General features: G+C 49.2%; 4 protein-coding genes across 6 annotated transcripts in view; 2 read left to right on the plus strand and 2 right to left on the minus strand.

Moving 5' to 3' along the window:
* The window catches only part of skic2 (SKI2 subunit of superkiller complex), a 19,345-nt gene extending 14,718 nt beyond the window's left edge, over nucleotides 1-4,627 (minus strand). The window contains exons 1-8 of one of the 2 annotated variants that reach the window (XM_061255094.1): nucleotides 4,304-4,627; nucleotides 3,295-3,416; nucleotides 2,336-2,457; nucleotides 2,057-2,174; nucleotides 1,850-1,964; nucleotides 1,364-1,438; nucleotides 687-740; nucleotides 319-482 (exon numbers count right to left, since the gene is read on the minus strand). In XM_061255094.1, the coding sequence (XP_061111078.1) occupies nucleotides 319-482; nucleotides 687-740; nucleotides 1,364-1,438; nucleotides 1,850-1,964; nucleotides 2,057-2,174; nucleotides 2,336-2,457; nucleotides 3,295-3,416; nucleotides 4,304-4,316 (783 nt within the window). In that variant the 5' untranslated portion in view covers nucleotides 4,317-4,627. Of the gene's footprint in view, nucleotides 1-318; nucleotides 483-686; nucleotides 741-1,363; nucleotides 1,439-1,849; nucleotides 1,965-2,056; nucleotides 2,175-2,335; nucleotides 2,458-3,294; nucleotides 3,417-3,719; nucleotides 3,850-4,303 lie in introns of those variants that run through there. The other variant, XM_061255095.1, reaches the window with a different exon arrangement.
* On the plus strand, nucleotides 4,309-9,452 carry nelfe (negative elongation factor complex member E). Of its 2 annotated transcripts, none has more exons than XM_061255097.1 (11): nucleotides 4,309-4,441; nucleotides 5,482-5,566; nucleotides 5,674-5,743; nucleotides 5,878-6,023; nucleotides 6,264-6,338; nucleotides 6,483-6,520; nucleotides 6,948-7,249; nucleotides 7,413-7,557; nucleotides 8,130-8,184; nucleotides 8,380-8,482; nucleotides 9,189-9,452. In XM_061255097.1, exons 2-11 carry the CDS (start codon nucleotides 5,492-5,494, stop codon nucleotides 9,260-9,262), a joined length of 1,083 nt encoding a protein of 360 aa, XP_061111081.1. In that variant the 5' UTR covers nucleotides 4,309-4,441; nucleotides 5,482-5,491; the 3' UTR covers nucleotides 9,263-9,452. The 2 variants fall into 2 exon arrangements, with proteins under 2 accessions (XP_061111081.1, XP_061111080.1); XM_061255096.1 differs by lacking the exon at nucleotides 4,309-4,441 and adding an exon at nucleotides 4,448-4,700.
* Nucleotides 9,453-11,063: 1,611 nt separating this feature from the next.
* LOC133137371 (zinc finger and BTB domain-containing protein 12-like) lies at nucleotides 11,064-15,495 on the minus strand (the record flags this gene model as incomplete). Its single annotated transcript, XM_061255616.1, has 5 exons — nucleotides 15,068-15,495; nucleotides 14,673-14,883; nucleotides 13,325-13,519; nucleotides 12,797-12,979; nucleotides 11,064-12,068 (listed from the first exon to the last, which is right to left on the minus strand). Coding segments are annotated over exons 2-5 (1,587 nt in total), but the record flags the coding sequence as incomplete, so codon positions are not given.
* A 1,896-nt stretch (nucleotides 15,496-17,391) lies between these two features.
* Nucleotides 17,392-18,488, plus strand: part of ehmt2 (euchromatic histone-lysine N-methyltransferase 2) — a 30,118-nt gene continuing 29,021 nt past the window's right edge. Inside the window, 1 exon segment of the mRNA XM_061255240.1 lies at nucleotides 17,392-17,527. Coding sequence (XP_061111224.1) covers nucleotides 17,501-17,527 — 27 coding nt within the window. The 5' untranslated portion in view covers nucleotides 17,392-17,500.

The following is an 18,488-nucleotide window of genomic DNA, read 5'->3' on the forward strand; positions in this document are numbered from 1 at the left end:
TACACGCACACTGGTACACAACGACTTCCAGGAAGTGGATGGAACAAAAATGGTATTACAATTTTATATATATTTTGGAATATATATTCTTTAAGATGTGTTCGTATGGTTCGTATGGTTTTGATTTCAGATCGTCTTCAAGGGTTTCATGTGTGAGGTGTTTTCTGGCAAAATTTGTATTGAACACCAAGCCATCTTCTCAGTGCTATAATGTTTAAGTATGTTAGCTAGGCTAGCGCCTGTAAGCTACAATTGCTGATGTGACGGTGACACAGCAGGCCAGTGCAGAAACGCAGGGCACGTTGCCGGGGGCGATACCTTGATCCCTAGGTCCTCCAGACTGTTTGTTCGGGGTATTTTGGCGGTGTCTCCACTTCCCTTCCCTCCCTCCTCTGCCTCTCCCTCTGGATGAGCGTCGATGATGTCATCAAAAGTGGACAAGAGGGACAGCAGGTTGACTTTGCCCACTGGTGCCTTGGCGTCTTGAAGGACGGACAAAAAAGACATTTTATTTCATGTTGTTGCCGTTTAACAAAGCAGACAAACTGTAGACAGCTGAGGACAGACCTACAGCCAACGTAAGAGACATATACACACACACTCACACTCTCTCTCACTCTCACTCTCACTCTCACTCTCACTCTCACTCTCTCACACACACACACACACACACAGGCAGTACAGACCTTTGTCACCAAAGTCCATCCCAGTCTTTAATCCAGGGGCCACTGTCAGCAAACCTGCATGGATATACATACACACACACACACACACACACACACACACACACAGTCAATGCACACATATTTACTGTACACTCAGAATATCAAGTCTAGAAGAGACCATGTGCTGTAGGCACTCTGCGTTTCACCACTAAAAATACTCTAAACTTTTAATCATCCATCAGACTCTTGTGATCGAGCTGGAACAAAAAACAGAAACTGCCCTCCAGGACCAGGGTGCCCAGGGGGTGCTGCCCTTCCCTGGGTGACAACTGCGAGGCAGCCGCTCTCAGAACTTACGAACCAACAGTGACAGACCAGCAAACCAGCTAACTGAGCTCAGTAATGTTACTTATTCAGGGAAATGTGCCCGAGTAGAGGTATGTACACGTCCTCTGTGGTTGGCTGAGCCGAGCCGGCAGGTCGACCTGCCGTTTGCAGTGTTGGAGGCAGCAGCCGACCCCCAGGCCTCACTGCGAGGAGGACGGCACGCTGGCCAACTGGGGTCGCAGCGTGACCTGTTCTTCACTGGCCTGTCACTGTACAGCGTGTGTGTCTAAGCTAAGAAAGAGCCGGGAGTCTGGATCGTCATTCATTTAGCCCCTCGGCCTTAGCCCTGCCGGCGAAGCGGGAGGCATCACCATTCTCAAAGTCGATGTCTTCCTCCGCTTCAGTCCTGTTTCTGATTTGGTCAAGAGTCAGCTCCTCCATTCCTCCTGCAGGGGGAGAAAGAGAGAAATATAAAGAAGAGGGTGAGAAAGAAAGAAAGAGACATAGGTCTCAGTTCCAAAACTTTCTTTTGCCTTTTTAGGAGTAAGATCATAAATATGTGATTAGAACGTGCTTAACGGAGCCGTGGTGGCGCAACAGGCTAAGATGCAGCGGACGTGCGATTGCAGCTCGTTGCAGTTGCACACTGATGTCACAATCACCACTGGCTACTGACAGCAACCGAGTTCTAGAACACCGACATATGATGAGTTCTAGAAATTCCGAAATTCCACAAAAACTGTACCCTTCAAAATGTTCAATGTGCAAATGAGCTGTAGTTATACAAGTGAAACTTCAGCTTTCCAGTTTTACTCATGAGATAGAAACATGAGTTGCACCCCACACAGGGGGCAGACCTGGGAGGAAGGGGTAGCTGGTGTGGCTCCCTCTCAGGCTCTCTGACGGGGGGCCCGGGGGCCGCTGGAGGGACAGGGAGTTCTTCGAGGACAGGCCCGTATCCTCCAACAACACCTGAGGGAGGAGGAGGGAGTGCTTATTATGTGTGGAGTGTGTGGAGAGGAGTGTGTGGAGTGTGTGGGGTGTGTGGAGTGTGTGGGGTGTACCTCTGTGAAGTCCAGCAGCATTCCGGTGGTGGGATCTCGGACCACTGAGAGTCCTGAGTGGAGAGGGGAGACAGTGCAATGCAGGAGGGAGTCCACCTGCCTCTCCCTCTGAGCCAGCCTGAGACACACACATACACACACACACACACACACACACACACAGTTAGAGTGGCCAGGTGCATTATTCTCCGGCTCTAGACTTGATATGAAAGCACACACACATGCATGCACGCACGCACGCACGCGCACACAGGAAGGCAGGTAAACCGAAAACTGCACCTGAGGAACTTTTGGAAGGCTGAGTCAGTGTTGTGTATGGGAAGCCATTCGGGGTCGCGCAGGAAGCGTCTCTCCACCTCCATCTGCAGGTCTGGGCCAATCGGGGGAAGACCGTGGGGGAGCTGGGGAGGAAGTGGGGGGAAAACTGTGTTAGTGATGGCAGGGTGTGGCTTCACACACCCCCACAATGGGCGGGGCTAAAGTGCGCTGTCAATCAAGGCTTCTGCATACCATGCTTTCCCTGGACAACCCACTGCAGTACCAATAACACACAACAGCCCTACTCTGTCCGGGGCTAATTAAGCAGCAATGAGAGAATACAGAAACAGCAAGAGAGAGACAGAGTCAGAGAGAGCTATAGATCGAGACAGAGTCAGAGAGAGCTATAGATCGAGACAGAGTCAGAGAGAGCTATAGATCGAGACAGAGTCAGAGAGAGCTATAGATCGAGACAGAGTCAGAGAGAGCTATAGATCGAGACAGAGTCAGAGAGAGCTATAGATCGAGACAGAGTCAGAGAGAGACAATTAAACAGAGAGACAGAGAGACAGACACAGACAAAGAGACAGAGTGGGTCCGGAACACACACACTCACACACACACACACACACACACACACACACTCACACACACATAGACGCACGCACGCACGCACGCACTCACACTCACACTCACACTCACACTCACACTCACACTCACACTCACACTCACACACACACACACACTCACACACTCTCACTCACTCACTCACTCACTCACTCACTCACTCACTCACTCACTCACTCACTCACACACACTCTCACTCTCTCACACACACACACTCACTCTCTCACACACACACACTCACTCTCTCACACACACACACTCACTCTCTCACACACACACACTCACTCTCTCACACACACACACTCACTCTCTCACTCACTCACTCACTCACACACACACTCTAATGTACTCACCGTACTCTGTGGGTGTAGCGGCAGGTCTCCTGTGATTGGCCGAGACACCAGCTCAAACCTCCCTGAACAGCCCATCTCCAGCAGGGACAGTGGGAGGTCATCGGGCCCCAGAGGGGGCAGCTCTGCAGGCAGGAAACAGAGTTTTAATTGGTCATGCATTACATTATGGACATTTAGCAGATGCCCTTTTCCAGAGCTGCCTTCACACAGCTCATGAAATCCAGGCAGGACTGGGGATTACATTAGATTACATTACATTACATTACATCCAGAGTGACTTACACACCACTCATTTTGCATAGTAAACCCGTTTATACAGCTTGATATACACTCACCCATCGCTGAACACACAATGTGTCAAACCTCTAAGTGGATAGGCTACAGCAGCAGAAGACTTGAGTCTAAAAAATAGGTCTAATAATTACCTGATAAAGTACTCAGTGAGTGTGTACTGAAGCAATTAAGGTTAAGCTTTCTCTTGGGTACAACAGCAGTGTGTGTGACCGAGTTCCCCAACCATTACACCACACGGCTGCTCAGAATGACACAGGGATAATCATATAGGGAGCGTATGCTGCCCTTTGCACAAATTAAATACTGTGTAAGAATTGCAGATGTAATGTGAGAATTGCCTAATTATACTACCTACGGCGAAATGCAAGACACCCTTGCAGTGATTTCAACACTTCCAGCTGAGTCACTCTGCTTTGGGGAGTACCACAATTCTTCAGACATACGAAATGCGGGGCGCCAGGCAATGCAGACAGCCCGAACAGTAAAGATTTTAAAGCCGAGATTTAACATTCTTCTGCAAGTTCATCCAAGACACTTGTATCCCAATTGCATCAGTCAAGCTCACTGCATTTATAATAACGTGTTACTAACTGGTTGTGTAAAATAAACCAGTTATTTAAGACACGACGCCTTTCAGGACTATCTTCAATTAATTCATTTAAAAAAAACAAAAAAAAAACGGAAGGCAAAATATGGACTTGGTTGACTTTCTCACCTATCTTCTCCATCGCTTCCACTCAATTCCGCAAGCAAGCTAGTTGGTTTCTTTTCCAGCCACAGTGGCAGTAACTTCTGGATACGGAAGTAGAAATGTTTGAAGACCAGAAGTTGGTACTACTCGGAAATCGGACCGGTAGGGTATGCTCATGAATTTGTCATCTGACGCACCGTGAGGCTAGAAACACGCAGACCATATTACAGTTGTTTTGTTTTAATTGTCTACACTGCAATAGTCAAAGACCTGCGGTTTTTATCAGTCGTCTTAATTCATTTTCACACTGCAACATTCTGCCGCACTTCCTCCAGCAACTACCAAACGTCATATTTCTGCGCCTGTGTTTTGGAAAGTGTATGGGTAGATAGACGTTTGCGCACGGTTTGAAACTCGAAAGGTAAAAATAATTTCTATTAATGTTGTTCACCCTTTAAGAACTAACTGTTGCTATGCCACCTATTGTTTAATGCGTTATATAACTACTCTCGAAGTGAGAATGCTGTAGCCAGTTGCAAGCTAACAAAGAACATGACAGTCTAACAGTTAGCTAGCACATTAACTGCCGTCCGCTGCTTTGTACTTATTGACTTGTTGAACGAAATTAGTTGGAGGTAGCTCGGCTGGTAACTGTTAATGCTCGACAAGCGAGTCCCTTGTAATTCTCGTTTATTTCGTAGCGGAATAGCTCGCTACGTTGCTAATTGGCTGGCATGGCAACATCTAACCTTATATTTCTGTTGTAATCGAGCTATTAACAACAGTCTGTGTTGACTGTATCCCATTTGAAACTGGCTGTGGTACTTTAGAATAACGGGTTTGCTCCACGGTGGTTTTCGTTGACAGCACCAAAATTCACGAACAATAGCACTGTCGTATAATTAATGACCAAGTGCCATATTACCGCGCTGATGACGATATCATATTGAGAATGTCTTCAAGAAACTGCACCAGAGAGATCGAGTAGGGGTCGTCCAGTGGAGTGACTAAATAGCAATGAAACATGGACAACCCTAATTCCTATATCCTGCGATGCGACGTGCAATTAGCAATTGCATGTCGCATCGCCCTCCCTGTGGAGCTATCGGCCGCAGATGGCACTGGCACGGTTCTGATTGGCTCATCGTCCGTAGCGCGGTGCCTTAACCGAACGAGCCGCCTGGCTTCCCTCTCTGTTCCAGCTCAGCCGCCATGGTGGTGTTCCCCAGCTCCCTTACCGAGGAAGAGGAGTCCCTGCAGAAGAAATATGCCAAGCTAAAGAAGAAGGTTAGTTGTCATAGCGACGCACCAACCTGTGTTGCCATGGCGCTGGAACTGACTTTGTCCAGTAAAGTGTCATATCAAACTCTTTCTTTCTCCCTCTCTCTCTGCAGAAAAAGGCTCTCATGGCTCTAAAGAAGCAAAGCTCTACCAGTCAGACAAGTCAGAGTGGACTCAAACGCAGTAAGCCAACTCCTCTTTAGCACTTTCCCAAGTGTGTCCCCATATAAAAATGCACCCTATTCAGTTGTCCTCTCCCCCCCCCCTTTCCTTCCACCTCTCTCTCCCTCTCTCTCTCTCTCTCTCGCTGTGTTAAGCTCTCTCTGACCAGCCCGTGTTAGACACAGCCACTGCTACAGAGCAGGCTAAGATGCTCATCAAGTCTGGAGCCATCAGCGCAATCAAGTCTGAGAACAAGAACTCCGGCTTCAAGCGCTCCAGGACCCTGGAAGGCAAACTAAAGGTAAATCAGCACTGTGTTTGTGTGTGTGTGTGTGTGTGTGTGTGTGTGTGTGTGTGTGTCTGTGTGTGCGCGCGCGCGCACACATGTGTGTGTGTGTATATATATATATATATATATATGTGTGTGTGTGTCTGTGTTTCTGTGCTTTTTAGGACTCATTGTGCAGCGATGGCACTATATTGTAAATGTAATCATGTTAACGGTGAATTGTGGGTAATGTAGTCCCTTTCTCCTCCCCAGGATCCAGAGAAAGGCCCTGTCCCTGCATTCCTTCCCTTTCAAAGGAGCATCTCTACCGATGAGGAGATCCCAGAGGTGCTCTTTCACCTGATGATGTGTTTGTAGTCAGACCTGGATTGGCTCAGACCACGATGGACTGAGAGTGTTATTAATTGCCCAGCTCAAAGATTTTACCCTCATTGCTTTGCATGTCACAATTTCCTATTGCCTCTCTTTCAGTCAGGGAAAAGGGCCCATCGGAAGTCTCTCTATGAGAGGTGAGACGGAAAATTTCCTGAATTTCTAGCCAATCTTCTGAAAATGTGGGATAGATTACTGCTACTTTGTGGTGTGTATGGTGCGTATTGTGTGCGTATGGTGTCTGTGTGTGGTGTGCGTATGGTGTGTGTGTGTGTGGGGGCTGTGTTGTGTGCATATGGTGTCTGTGTGTGTGGGCTGTGTGGTGTGTGTATGGTGTCAGTGTGCGTGTGTGTGTGTGGGGGGCTGTGTTGTGTGCATATGTTGTGTGTCTGTGTGTGTGTGTGTCTGTGTGTGTGTGTGTGTGTGTGTGTGTGGGTGGGCTGTGTGGTGTGTGTGTGTGTGTGTGTGTGTGTGTGTATGGTGTGTGGGCTGTGTGTATTGCGTTCTTTCTGTGTACTTGAATAATGATGTAAAAACTTAAAGCCCAGCTTCCCTGCTCTTCAGCTTTGTGAGCTCTGGAGACCGTTCTCGTGACGATGAGGATGGGGGCGGGTCGACCTCCAGCCGGGACGCAGAGAGGGATCGGGATCGGGATCGTGACCGCGACCGCGACCGGGAGAGAGAACGGGAAAGGGAGAAAGATCGGGAGCGTGACAGGGGCAGAGACCGCGATCGGGAACGGGAACGGGATCGAGATCGGGAACGCGAGAGGAGCCGGGATCGAGACAGAGACAGAGACAGAGAGAGGGACCGCGACAGGGAACGGGACCGCGAACGGGAGCGCGAACGAGACGCACCATTCCGCAGTGAGTGTGCACTCTTTCTCCTTCACTCCCCTTTTCCATCCCTCTCTCCTTGGTCACAATACTAAGAACAGTTATGGAGAATATGGTCCTGTTTGGAGTGGGAACCCTGTCACACTGTGCGTGTGTGTGCGCGCGCGTGCGTGTGTTTCTGCGTGCGCTACAGGGTCAGACTCGTACCCAGAGCGGAGGGGGGTGAGGAAAGGGAACACTGTTTATGTGTACGGCGCCGCCCTGGTGGAGGACAGCCTGCGCGCGGCCTTCTCTGCGCACGGCACCATCATCGACCTGAGCATGGACTCCCCGCGCAAGTAACCACCCGCACCAGGCCCCGCTGCACTGGGGGACACCCGCTAGGACACAATAGCACAGGCTAACTGCTCTGTTAGCTGCTAGTATGGATTAGCACAGGCTAACTGCTCTGTTAGCTGCTAGTATGGATTAGCACAGGCTAACTGCTCTGTTATCTGCTAGTATGGATTAGCACAGGCTATCTGCCCTGTTAGCTGCTAGTATGGATTAGCACAGGCTATCTGCCCTGTTAGCTGCTAGTATGGATTAGCACAGGCTAACTGCCCTCTTAGCTGCTAGTATGGATTAGCACAGGCTAACTGCCCTGTTAGCTACTAGTATGCATTAGCACAGGCTAACTGCCCTGTTAGCTACTAGTATGCATTAGCACAGGCTATCTGCCCTGTTAGCTGCTAGTATGGATTAGCACAGGCTAACTGCCCTCTTAGCTGCTAGTATGGATTAGCACAGGCTAACTGCCCTGTTAGCTGCTAGTATGGATTAGCATAGGCTAACTGCACTCTGGGGCACCCAGAACTTTTGGGTTTTTCCTCATGCTATGATCCTGTGCTGTTCCTCTTTCCCCTCCCAGTTGTGCCTTCATCACGTTTGAGAAGATGGAGTCCGCTGACCAGGCCGTTGCGGAGGTCAGTATGCCCTGGGTGTGTTCAGTAGCTCAGGCTGTTGTGGGTAGTAGCACTGTGGCTAGCGTCTGTCTCTCAGGGCTCTTCCTCCCGAGAGCCCTGCAGCTCTTCGGCAGCGACGGCCCGGCGCTTGTAAACGTGGCGGTGTGGGCACGTGCGGTCGTCATGCGGGCCTTTTCTCGCGCTCTCTCTCCCCAGCTGAACGGCAGCACGGTGGGCGACGTGGTAGTGAGAGTCAGCATCGCCAGGAAACAGCCCATGCTGGAGGCCGCCACCGGCACGTCCGTCTGGGCATCGCTGGGTGAGTGTCGAGAGAGCAAAGCATTCTGGGTAACCACGCTACTCCCATCGCCCCGAGGGCATTTCGACGACTGAATGTTTTAGACCTGCGCGACTCAACTCGGTCCTGTGGGCCGCTTCCACCGTGCGCTGCACCACGAAACCTGGATTGGTTGTCACTGCGCCCTTGGGGGAATTTGGGCAGGCCGGCCACTCCTGTGAATATTCACCTGTCTTCACCTGTCTTCTCTGGTGGAGTCCCAGAGCCTCAGAAATGCCTCGGCAAACCCTTGGCAGACTGATATATTGCAACAACTTTTGCAAAAAAATGTTTAACCATGGCAGAACTGCGGGCTAAAATACTTCCACAGCATTGTGAAAGACAAATAGTAAAATTATTGGAAGTGTTTGATTGCTGTTGGAGGTGATGGAACCAGTTTTTAAGATTAAGGGGGACAATTACTTTTGCACAGGTGTGATTTGGGTCTTTTGACGACTTTGCATTAAATAGTAATTTTTACAAAACGTGTGTACTCCGGTTCCCCTTTCCTTATATGAGTTTGTCTAAAGATCTGAAACCATTTCTGTGTGAAAAATACAAAATAATAGAGGAAATCAGGAAGGGGCAAGTACTTTTTCACAGCATTGTATACATATCCCCCTCTCCTCCTCTGACCCTCTCTCCTCCTATCTCCTCTCCCTCTCTCTCTCTCCTCTTGCTCTCTCAGCTGTACAGAACAGTGTGAAAGGCTCCTACAGGGACAAACGAAACCAGGTGGTGTACAATGAAGACCCTTTCTGACGAGGAAGAGCTACAAAAGTACATAGTTCACAGAAATTTGTATTAGCAATGAAACTTTTGGGGTTTTTTTTTTACTTTTAATTTTGCAAGCATTTTAAGATTGTGGGCACGGTGAGACGTAGCCTGTGGCTGCCCTCCCCGTATATTTGCCTGCACTTTAGTTTAGTGAAAAAATTATGCAAATAAAAAAAAAAAGAAAAAGAGCTGATGCTGTCTTTGTGTGCTGTTGCGGTTTATCCGGAGGTGGGGAGAGAGATCTAGTGGGACGTGGCCGCGGGGCGTTTTGCACAAACGTGCCGTATCCACCCCGTCGTCGTGCTTTTATTCTGAAACGTCTGCCCTTTTACCTTCTCCTGGGAGGTCTGTAACTTCTAGGAAGTGAATGATTTAAAATCGGCGACTTTTAATTACTTTGATAAATCCTCAGGGTATAAGACTCTGAGTCCTATGTGCACTTCAAGGGTCCTAAAACATCGCCACTAGTGCTCACTGGAGGCAGAGGTAAAAGACTCAAGGTACTCATTTGGATGTTAAAAGCCTTAATAAATAAAATAATGCTGGCAACCAAAGCATTGCAACTTCATTCAGGTCAACCAACTATAAAGGCTTTTCAGCATCCATGAGTACCTCGGAACTTTTCATCTTAACTTTTTATGTTGCACTTTGCGTTCCCGGGGAAGCACCAGCAGAACTACGAGTCAAATAATGAACACAGTCAAGCAAAGTCTTGCCGTCACTTTATTGGTTGTCCAGGGAGTAACAGCAGACACGGAAGAGCTTAATCCAAGCCAGGGAGAGACGGCGTGGCCTACTGCAGCGTTTCCCTGCCCGAGTGCAGTCAGGTGAGGGCCTACTGCATCGTTTCCCTGCCTGAGTGCAGTCAGGTCAGGGCCTACTGCATCGTTTCCCTGCCCGAGTGCAGTCAGGTCAGGGCCTACTGCATCGTTTCCCTGCCCGAGTGCAGTCAGTCAGGGCCTACTGCATCGTTTCCCTGCCCGAGTGCCGTCAGGTCAGGGCCTACTGCATCGTTTCCCTGCCCGAGTGCCGTCAGGTGAGGTCAGGTATGCCCCGCGTGAAAAACCCCTTTTAAAAACATTTAAAACTTCAAATTATTTTCAAAGACTTAAAAATGGGAGAAACAAATCTCATTCACAAAAGGCAAAATAAATGTTGTTAAAATCTGGAAAGAACAACCTACTGTAGAGGCGTCACCACCGGGCCTGAGAGTGGCGTGCCGTGAGACCCTATGTGAGTAAAGTCTGGCGCTGACGGCTTGGGGATCCCTGCCCTACTGTACCGCCGTTGCCCTTTCTGCCCGTCTCCTACAGGTGTCTGCTGGCCCAGGACACCGCAGGGTCTGCCCGTGTCTCTCATCTGCTTAAAATCAGCAGACCGTTTAGACACAAGAAACCAGGCCGGATGAGTCAACTACATAATCTACCGCTTTAACCATCAATCCACCGACTCCCTGCTTTGCTAAGCCTCTCTGCCTCACCCTAACCCCAAATAAACCACCCCCCGCCCTCCGCCCCAGGTCCATCTAATCGACGCTGAAGGGGAGAACTTCAGAACGTCAGGGGGTGGAGGAGACGAAGGGGCAAGCACTTTTCCACAGCACTTTCGAACAAAATGGCCTCCCCTCAACCTTCACACTCCACCCACCCCTATTCCCCCTCTCCAGCTTCCCTCCCTGCCCCTCCTCCCTTCCTGCACCGCCCCCGCCGTCCTCTCCCACATCCCTCTCTCCTCCCTCCCCCCCCCCCCCCCCCCCCCGTCAGACACCCCCTCCCTCCCCCTCCCTCTCTCCGTCCGCCTCCCTCTCGCGCTCCCGCTGCGCCTCCAGGCAGTTCTGGGCGGTGGTCTTGGCGTGCTGCTCCTTCAGGTGGCGGCGGAGGGCGGGCTTGTGGGCGAAGCGCACGTGGCAGTAGGAGCAGCGGTGCGGCCGCTCGCCGCTGTGCAGGTTCATGTGGTCGCACAGCGTGGACTTCTGGGTGAAGGTCTTGTGGCAGAGCGGACAGCGGTGGCAGCGGCCCCCGCGGTGCGTGCTCATGTGGCGGTTGAGGTGGTAGGCGTGGCTGAAGTGCTTCCCGCACCGCGGGCAGACGAACAGCAGCGCCTGGTGGGCGGAGCTGGCGTGGAGGGCCAAGGACTCAGCCGAGGGGAACGCCAGGCCGCAGTGCTCGCAGGACACCACCCCGCAGGAGGTGGAGCCCACCACCGCCACCGACTCGGACTCCTCCCCCTCCCCGCCCGCGCCTGAGCCCTCCCCCAGCCCGAAGTCCCCGCCCTGGCCTTCGCCCATCCCGTAGCCCGCCCTCAGGGCCCTGTCGGCCTCCGCCTGGGGGAGCTCGTACCCCCCAGGCACTGCGGGGCCCCCCCCTTCTTGGCCGAAGTCCGGGTGGACCAGTCCGAAGCTCCCCATGATTTCCTCTGGTGTCGGGATGCGCCACTCCTCCGCCGGGGGGGCGCCCACCAGCCTCCTCTCTCGATTCCCACGCCGCCTGCCTGGGAAGCCCCTCCCCCTGCCCCTGGCCATCTCCCAGGGCCGCCTCCGGAACATTCTGTACCCCTCCCTTCCCGCCGCAGCAGGAGCCCCGAAGTGGCCCTCGTCGCCGTTGCCTTGGTTACCGTCCAGGGCAACCACCACCTCTCCCCTGCTGCCATACTCTCCCTCCTCCCCCTCTCCCTCCCTCTTCTCCTCAATCCCTTCTTCCTCGTCCTCGATGCACACCTGGAAGACCTCCAAGTCCTCCCGCTCCTCCTCCTCCTCTTCCTGGAACTCTCCGGAAGGGCCCGCTGATCTCACCTGGAGAGAGGATGGGCAAGTCACACTCCAGCAGGTACAGTACAGTTCACTGACTGCATGCAACACCTAAAGCCCATTGCATACTCTGTGCAAGGATGCAAGGAGCAACGCAAGGCGCCTTTCTCACATCGTCCCGCAGCAAAATGCGCTGTTTTTTAACGCACCGCAAATGCGTGCTGCGATTCCACACATTTCCATTACAGGCACTCAGTGTAAACATAATGTGAATACTGTTCAACGAACAACTACAGACGAAGAAGAAGTCCTTTCCGCCCCAAGGTTACTTACTCCAACCAGATTAGCCCAGGCTGCCACCTTGTGGCTCGGCAGTGTACGTCCTCGGAGAATTGCCTATGTCTGCATTCATGTTTGTGTTCCTTGCGTAGAGTATGTAACAGGCCTAAGACTACAGTCTGCTATAATTAGCATGTCTATGTGATGGACAACGCTCAGGGCTGGATGGGGCACAGCTATCTCAAGGGGGGGTGAACTGAGGCAACAGGTCCTGCCTTGTGCTGGTTTTGGATTTTGACTTGATTTTGCTACATTCTCGGCAACATAATCTATCCTAATTCAGCTTTGAGAGGGTGGTTTCCCCTCCCCGAGACAGCCGTGGGAAGGAAAACACTACAAACCCTGCCCAAACATCGTTTAAACGACAAAAACTATTAAAAAGAAGAATTTTTAAACATTGTGGTCACACAAAGGCTAGGAGTATTGGAATGTACCCTGAACTCTGGAATGTCTTGTGCAGCATTGGGGTCTTTGTGTACGTCGGACTGCCTGTCTGCGGAATTTCTGTGGGGCTGCAGTGAGCTCCCCTTCCCACCAGGGGGCGATCTGGATCGTACAGGATGTTGGTCACCACTGTCAAACGCTAGCAAAGGCTCACTCTCCTCCGATTTGATAGTCTGAAACGGGAGATGGGAGAAAAGTACAATTTCAACATTTGTGACAAACTATCATTTACATGAATCCAATAAATCGCAGCAAGAAAATCTCACCACCTTTCGACAGGCTCTGGTGTAAGATGCTATTCACACCTGCCATATATTTTCATTTAAATAATGTATACAAAAAAGTGTGAAAAGCTGTATTGATTGGCCAGATCCAGAATGCACTGACAAGAAGTGACCTCCAAAAGCACCACAACATTTTAAAATATATTATTCCATGCATTTCAGTCTCTTTTGTCAATATATGGTAACACATTCTCATAAGGGTGGAGGAAACGCATCATAAAATGTCCGCCGTACCCCCGGGGGACTGGGAGTTCTGGGCTGCAGGTACTGGCTCAAGGCTCCCCTACATTTCTCCACCACGTGCTCCATCTGCAGGTAGCTGGCGGCCGTCAGGTAGTTGATGATCTCCTTGGGGCTGAACTGCAGTATGCCGGTGTAGCAGGACTGGAGCAGCTCACAGACCACACGGGAGCTGTGCAACACTGACACCTGGTGGATGGGAGGAGTCACGGCACAACATGTAAACACTGGTCAGCTTAGCACAACATCGAAGGTGCGTGCCAATTGGACCTGGGCTAAATGCGCAATTGTTTTGGATTCAAACACTTTTGTGTGCTCGATGCAATTGAGCTAACTAAGATGACAAGAAGGTGGGTTTTGTAGGTTTTCGAGAATATTTCATAGGTTCCAATACAAAAGACAGGCTTGGTAAAGCAGAAATAAAAAAAATTAAAAAAAACATTCTCATTTCCTCTACTGTTCCCTCCATAGTTCCAAACTTGAGGAGAAAGTTTTAAGGTAGGAAGATGTATTTTTGTATTGGGACACACCCAATAGCTACTATGCAACCCAAAAAAGGGCTAGCATTTTACTGACACTGCAAGAGCAACGGGGGAGGTGAGTTTCTACCAGTGTGAATATTAGGCTTCACTTATTGTGGAAAATCAACTTAATCAGGGTATGGTGGGGTGGACGATCTGGAGCAGGAGTGGATAAGAGCGTCTGCTAAATGCCTTGTAATGCCTTGTAATGTAATGTAATGTAATGTAATGTGTGCCAATCACGTGCAATGGAGGGCCAACAGTTTTCAGGTTTTCATTCCGACCCATGAAAACTACATGCCTTCAACCAGAGAGGAGGGAACTAATTGGTGAAATCAGCAGGTGTTCAGAATGAAAACCTGCATACACTTGGCCCCCTGGGAGACACGACTGGGCAGCCCTGATCTAGAGAATGTAACAGGAAAATATGCATCTCTGAACCTTATATGCCCTGGCTTGTAGTGAACAGAAAATAATTCCTAACCAGAGGCCAAATTTTTGATGAGGTTATACCATTATCATTGCCACCCCATTTGCATCAGTCTGTGTTAATGCTGCAGGGTCCTGTTCAACTGTCACTAGGTTTTGTAACTTGTAATTTAATTCCCAAGTCCTACTGTTCCTGTTTCTGCAGTTGCATTTGACTAGTATAGGATAAATGAAACGGACTATGTGAGATTCCAGTGTTGAGAAAGTAAATGTCGCACTGTATTAAATTTGATTTCATTTGTGCGAAAGTAGGGAAGCTCCCGAAATGTAAGTTCTGAGCTGGGTTCGAGGATGGCCGTGTAACCCGAGCTGAATGTGTGTCTCAGCTGCACCTTCAGTTCCGAGGAGGGGTTCAGTAGAAATTGGTCCCTCAAGAAGGGCGAGCAAGCGGCCAGGACCACTTTGTGGCCGCGGAAGGTCTGCCGGTCGCTGGCGACGATGGTGACGTCGCAGAAGTGTTGCCGCGACCGCAGGCAGTTCATGTTCCGCAGCGTGGCGTCACCGTGGCCAGGTAACCGGAAACATAGAACCTCCATTTCGACGCTGCGAACATGGGCACAGAACAGCACCGTCACTTTCATCAGCACAATGTTACCAGTGCTTTACACAACATTAAACTGTACTGTTCAACTACGTATACTTGAATAGAACAGAACGCTTCCCGTCTTCTATGTCTGCATTTGAACACAAATCATGCTTGCCCAGGGCGCTTTTAAGTTGACGTAACTAGGATATACACGAAGTAGTCCCACACTCTAGTTCGCTCGTCAGATGCCTTGGGTGAACGCCGGTCTTTCTTGACGTTATTCAATGACACGATTTTTCATAAAATCAGTCCAATGGATAAGTTCAAGTTCTTGCATGCAAAAAGTTGCACGAAATCTGAACTAAAATCGGTACAGCAACAGCCAGTTTCCTGGCCCAGCTGATAAGATGCGATGGCTCGCAACGCTACTACTGCGCAGGTACGGGCAGTCTTCGGTCTGACACAAAAGACAGTAAAGATCTTTCGCACGGAAAACGCTTAAAAATCGCATTAATGTTAATTATCTATGTGAAAAATGTGTTTAGGCTAGTTGGTCATCCGTATTTAGTCAACTTATCAGCTGTCCGATGTGGATAAATGTGATGCGGATGCTAACTAACATTAGCTAGCAATACATCGGTGTAGATGCACCTACCTCTAATGAACGTACGGTACTCGGATTGTTCTTGTTGTCTGGTCAATGCAATGCTGTTAGCACTATGTGGGCTAGTAGGCTAGGCTAAGTTAACTACAGCTATCGCTAGACACGGGAGGAAAACGAGTTTCCAGGTCGTGGCCGACACAAGGCAACGTCGCTGTATCGGCTAACTAGCCTGCTTTGTCCAATTCAAGCACATAGCTAGCTCACTGTTACACAATTATTGAACAGATCTGTAGTTGTTTTTGGTAATTCGGTTAGTTCTATGTTTGAAAGTTAGCCAACGATGCCAGTCGAATAAATACGTAGTTCTTACCGAACGACTCCCTACCGTTAGCTAGGAAATGTTCGCTAGTTTTTCCGCAAATACCATACGTTAGCTAGCTAGCTATCATGATTAGCCAACTTCCAAGTTCTTAGTATCAACCACTTTGGGTGATTTGTTATTACAAAGTTACAATCCTATAAGGTTTGTTGACCTGTCGAAGTTTAACGTCGATTAACTGAGGTCCGGGTAATTAAATGCACTTTAGCCTTTTTTTAAGTTTTCTTTGGTAGCTAGCGCTAGCTTAGCTATACGCGACTTCCCCATGAACAGAGAGGGGCTGTAGAATGGTAGCTCGTAGTTAGCTAGCTAACCACAAATCTTAAAGGGGAAGGCGTCCAGACTGGACGACAATCCATCCAGGTTTCGACTGGGAACTCATACTTTATTTCTCTCTTGGAAACTATGTTAGGGGAAACATAATGCAGGCAATTATTAAATGCCACTCACAGGAACTATGACTGCAAATGCTTATGGGTCACCAAATCTACATTTAGACGAGACTTGACTGTATCCAACGTAGAAAAAAACTACAGAACACAGAAACAATGTATTTATGTATTTATTTTCAAGGCGTTATCAAATAAGATCTGCACTGTGGACTATAGAGCCATTGCAGGTTAGGCTGATTGGAGAGTCTAAATTGCCCGTAGGTATGAGTGAGTGAAGTGTGTGTGCCCTGCGATGGACTGGCGACCTGTCCAGGGTGTATTCCTGCCTTTCGCCCAATGTATGCTGAGACAGGCTCCAGCCCCCCCTGCGACCCTGTTCAGGATAAGCGGATAATGAATGAATCACTCACACACTCATACCTACGGGCAATTTAGACTCTCCAATCAGCCTAACCTGCATGTCTTTGGACTGTGGAAGAAAACCAGAGTACCCGGAGGAAACCCACGCAAACACGGGGAGAACATGCAAACTCCACACAGAGAGGCCCCGGCCGACCGAGATTCAAACCCAGGACCTCCTTGCTGTGAGGCAGCAGTGCTACCCACTGCACCATCTGCACCATTACAGAATGAGCAGTTTGGTGAAATGCCCTCCTTAAATGTGTCTAGGAATTGATTGTATAGATAACATTTATATAGTACCTTCATATGAGTTTCCATGGGTTTGTTTGGCATAAGAAAGACGGAGGATACCCCCAATTACAAGCTTCGGAATTTCACCGTTTGACCAGAGAGTAAGTGCTTTGACAAGTCATGATTTTAGTTAGCAATATGCTTTTAACAACTCAAAGCTCACAGCCTATACTAGTTTTCCTGCACAAGTCATCATGAGTTAAGGTTTCACCATCATATCCTTATCCTTATCGTACCCGGCCCGTAAAATATGATCCTGTATCTGAACAGCACTCATCGGTTGTTCCACAATATGCTAGTGTGGATGTGAAACAAGCCTAAGTTATTGTTTCAAAGTGCTGACGCTGGATCAGCTGTATTCGTTTTTGTACAGTGGACCTGGACCAAACTCCACATTGGTGGACTGTTCGTGAATCAGCGCATGTGCCACTTTATGGACACTGAAAAGTGACGTCATACGCAATAGCTCCAGACGCAATCATTGGACGAGGAAGGGAGGGGGACGTACGCTGACGCAGGGCACGTCAGCCTGTAACAATTGCTTTTCTGTGGAACCCGGGGAGAACATGTCGACGTCGGAACTGGCAGTCGAGGTAGGGAAATAATTCCTAACAATGGTTACAAAAGATGGCTAAAGGTAAATATAAATGCTAGCCCGTGTCTTCTTAAATCGAAGATTCGCCGATTCATATTTGAAATGCATTGCATGTTCCCGCAGTATAGTGCAGAATATGCAAGCTTGCAACATAGTAGGAACTAATAGGCTAACTGAGCTAGCTGTTCAACAGAGCTAGCAATAAGACAACAGATGTTTAGCTCGCTGAATAGGCTTGACTGTCTAGTTATCCATCCTGTCAGCTATCAGCTGTTTTCGTTTGCATCACTTCATTAAACGAGCGCTTTCTGTAAACCTGGCTAAATATGGGAGTTCTGCACCTTACAGCTATAAGATTGTTAGCTAGCTTTCTTTTCGCGCATTCTCTCTTACACCGGCGGTAATATCGTATCATTGACAGTGTCTGTTACTAGAGTGAGGTCAGCAGTGCAATGCATACAATCATGCAGACACTGTTTTCACACACAACAGCCTCTAGAGTTTGCAGAGATTGGTGCGAAAAACAAGTTCTGCGGGCAGAAAGGAGAGAGGTCCGAGGAGAATGCTCAGACCGGTCAAAGCTGGCAGGAAGGTGACAGTAATGCAAATAACCACATATTACAAGTGGTATGCAGAAGAGCATCTCCAAACACACATCGCCTCAAACCTCTAAGTGGATAGGCTACAGCAGCAGAAGACTGAATAAGTAAAATAAATAAATCAAATAAAAAGTAATAAATACCTAACAAGGTGCTCACTGAGTGTATCTGATATCTTGTGGCCTTGCAGCTGCTGCTGCTGTTACCCACACTATGTCTCTGGACTATCCAGAGTTACCAGATTAATTTCCCTGAGTTTCCCTGAGTTGGCGATCGTAAACGCCATATGTGCAAGGGCCCCCGGAACGCTGAAGCTGAGCATTTGATTCTGGGGAATCATTCTGGTGTATTTGGCGATCA

The sequence above is a fragment of the Conger conger genome, chromosome 9 (assembly GCF_963514075.1).
Source record: "Conger conger chromosome 9, fConCon1.1, whole genome shotgun sequence".
In the NCBI taxonomy this organism is placed as follows: Eukaryota; Metazoa; Chordata; class Actinopteri; order Anguilliformes; family Congridae; genus Conger; species Conger conger.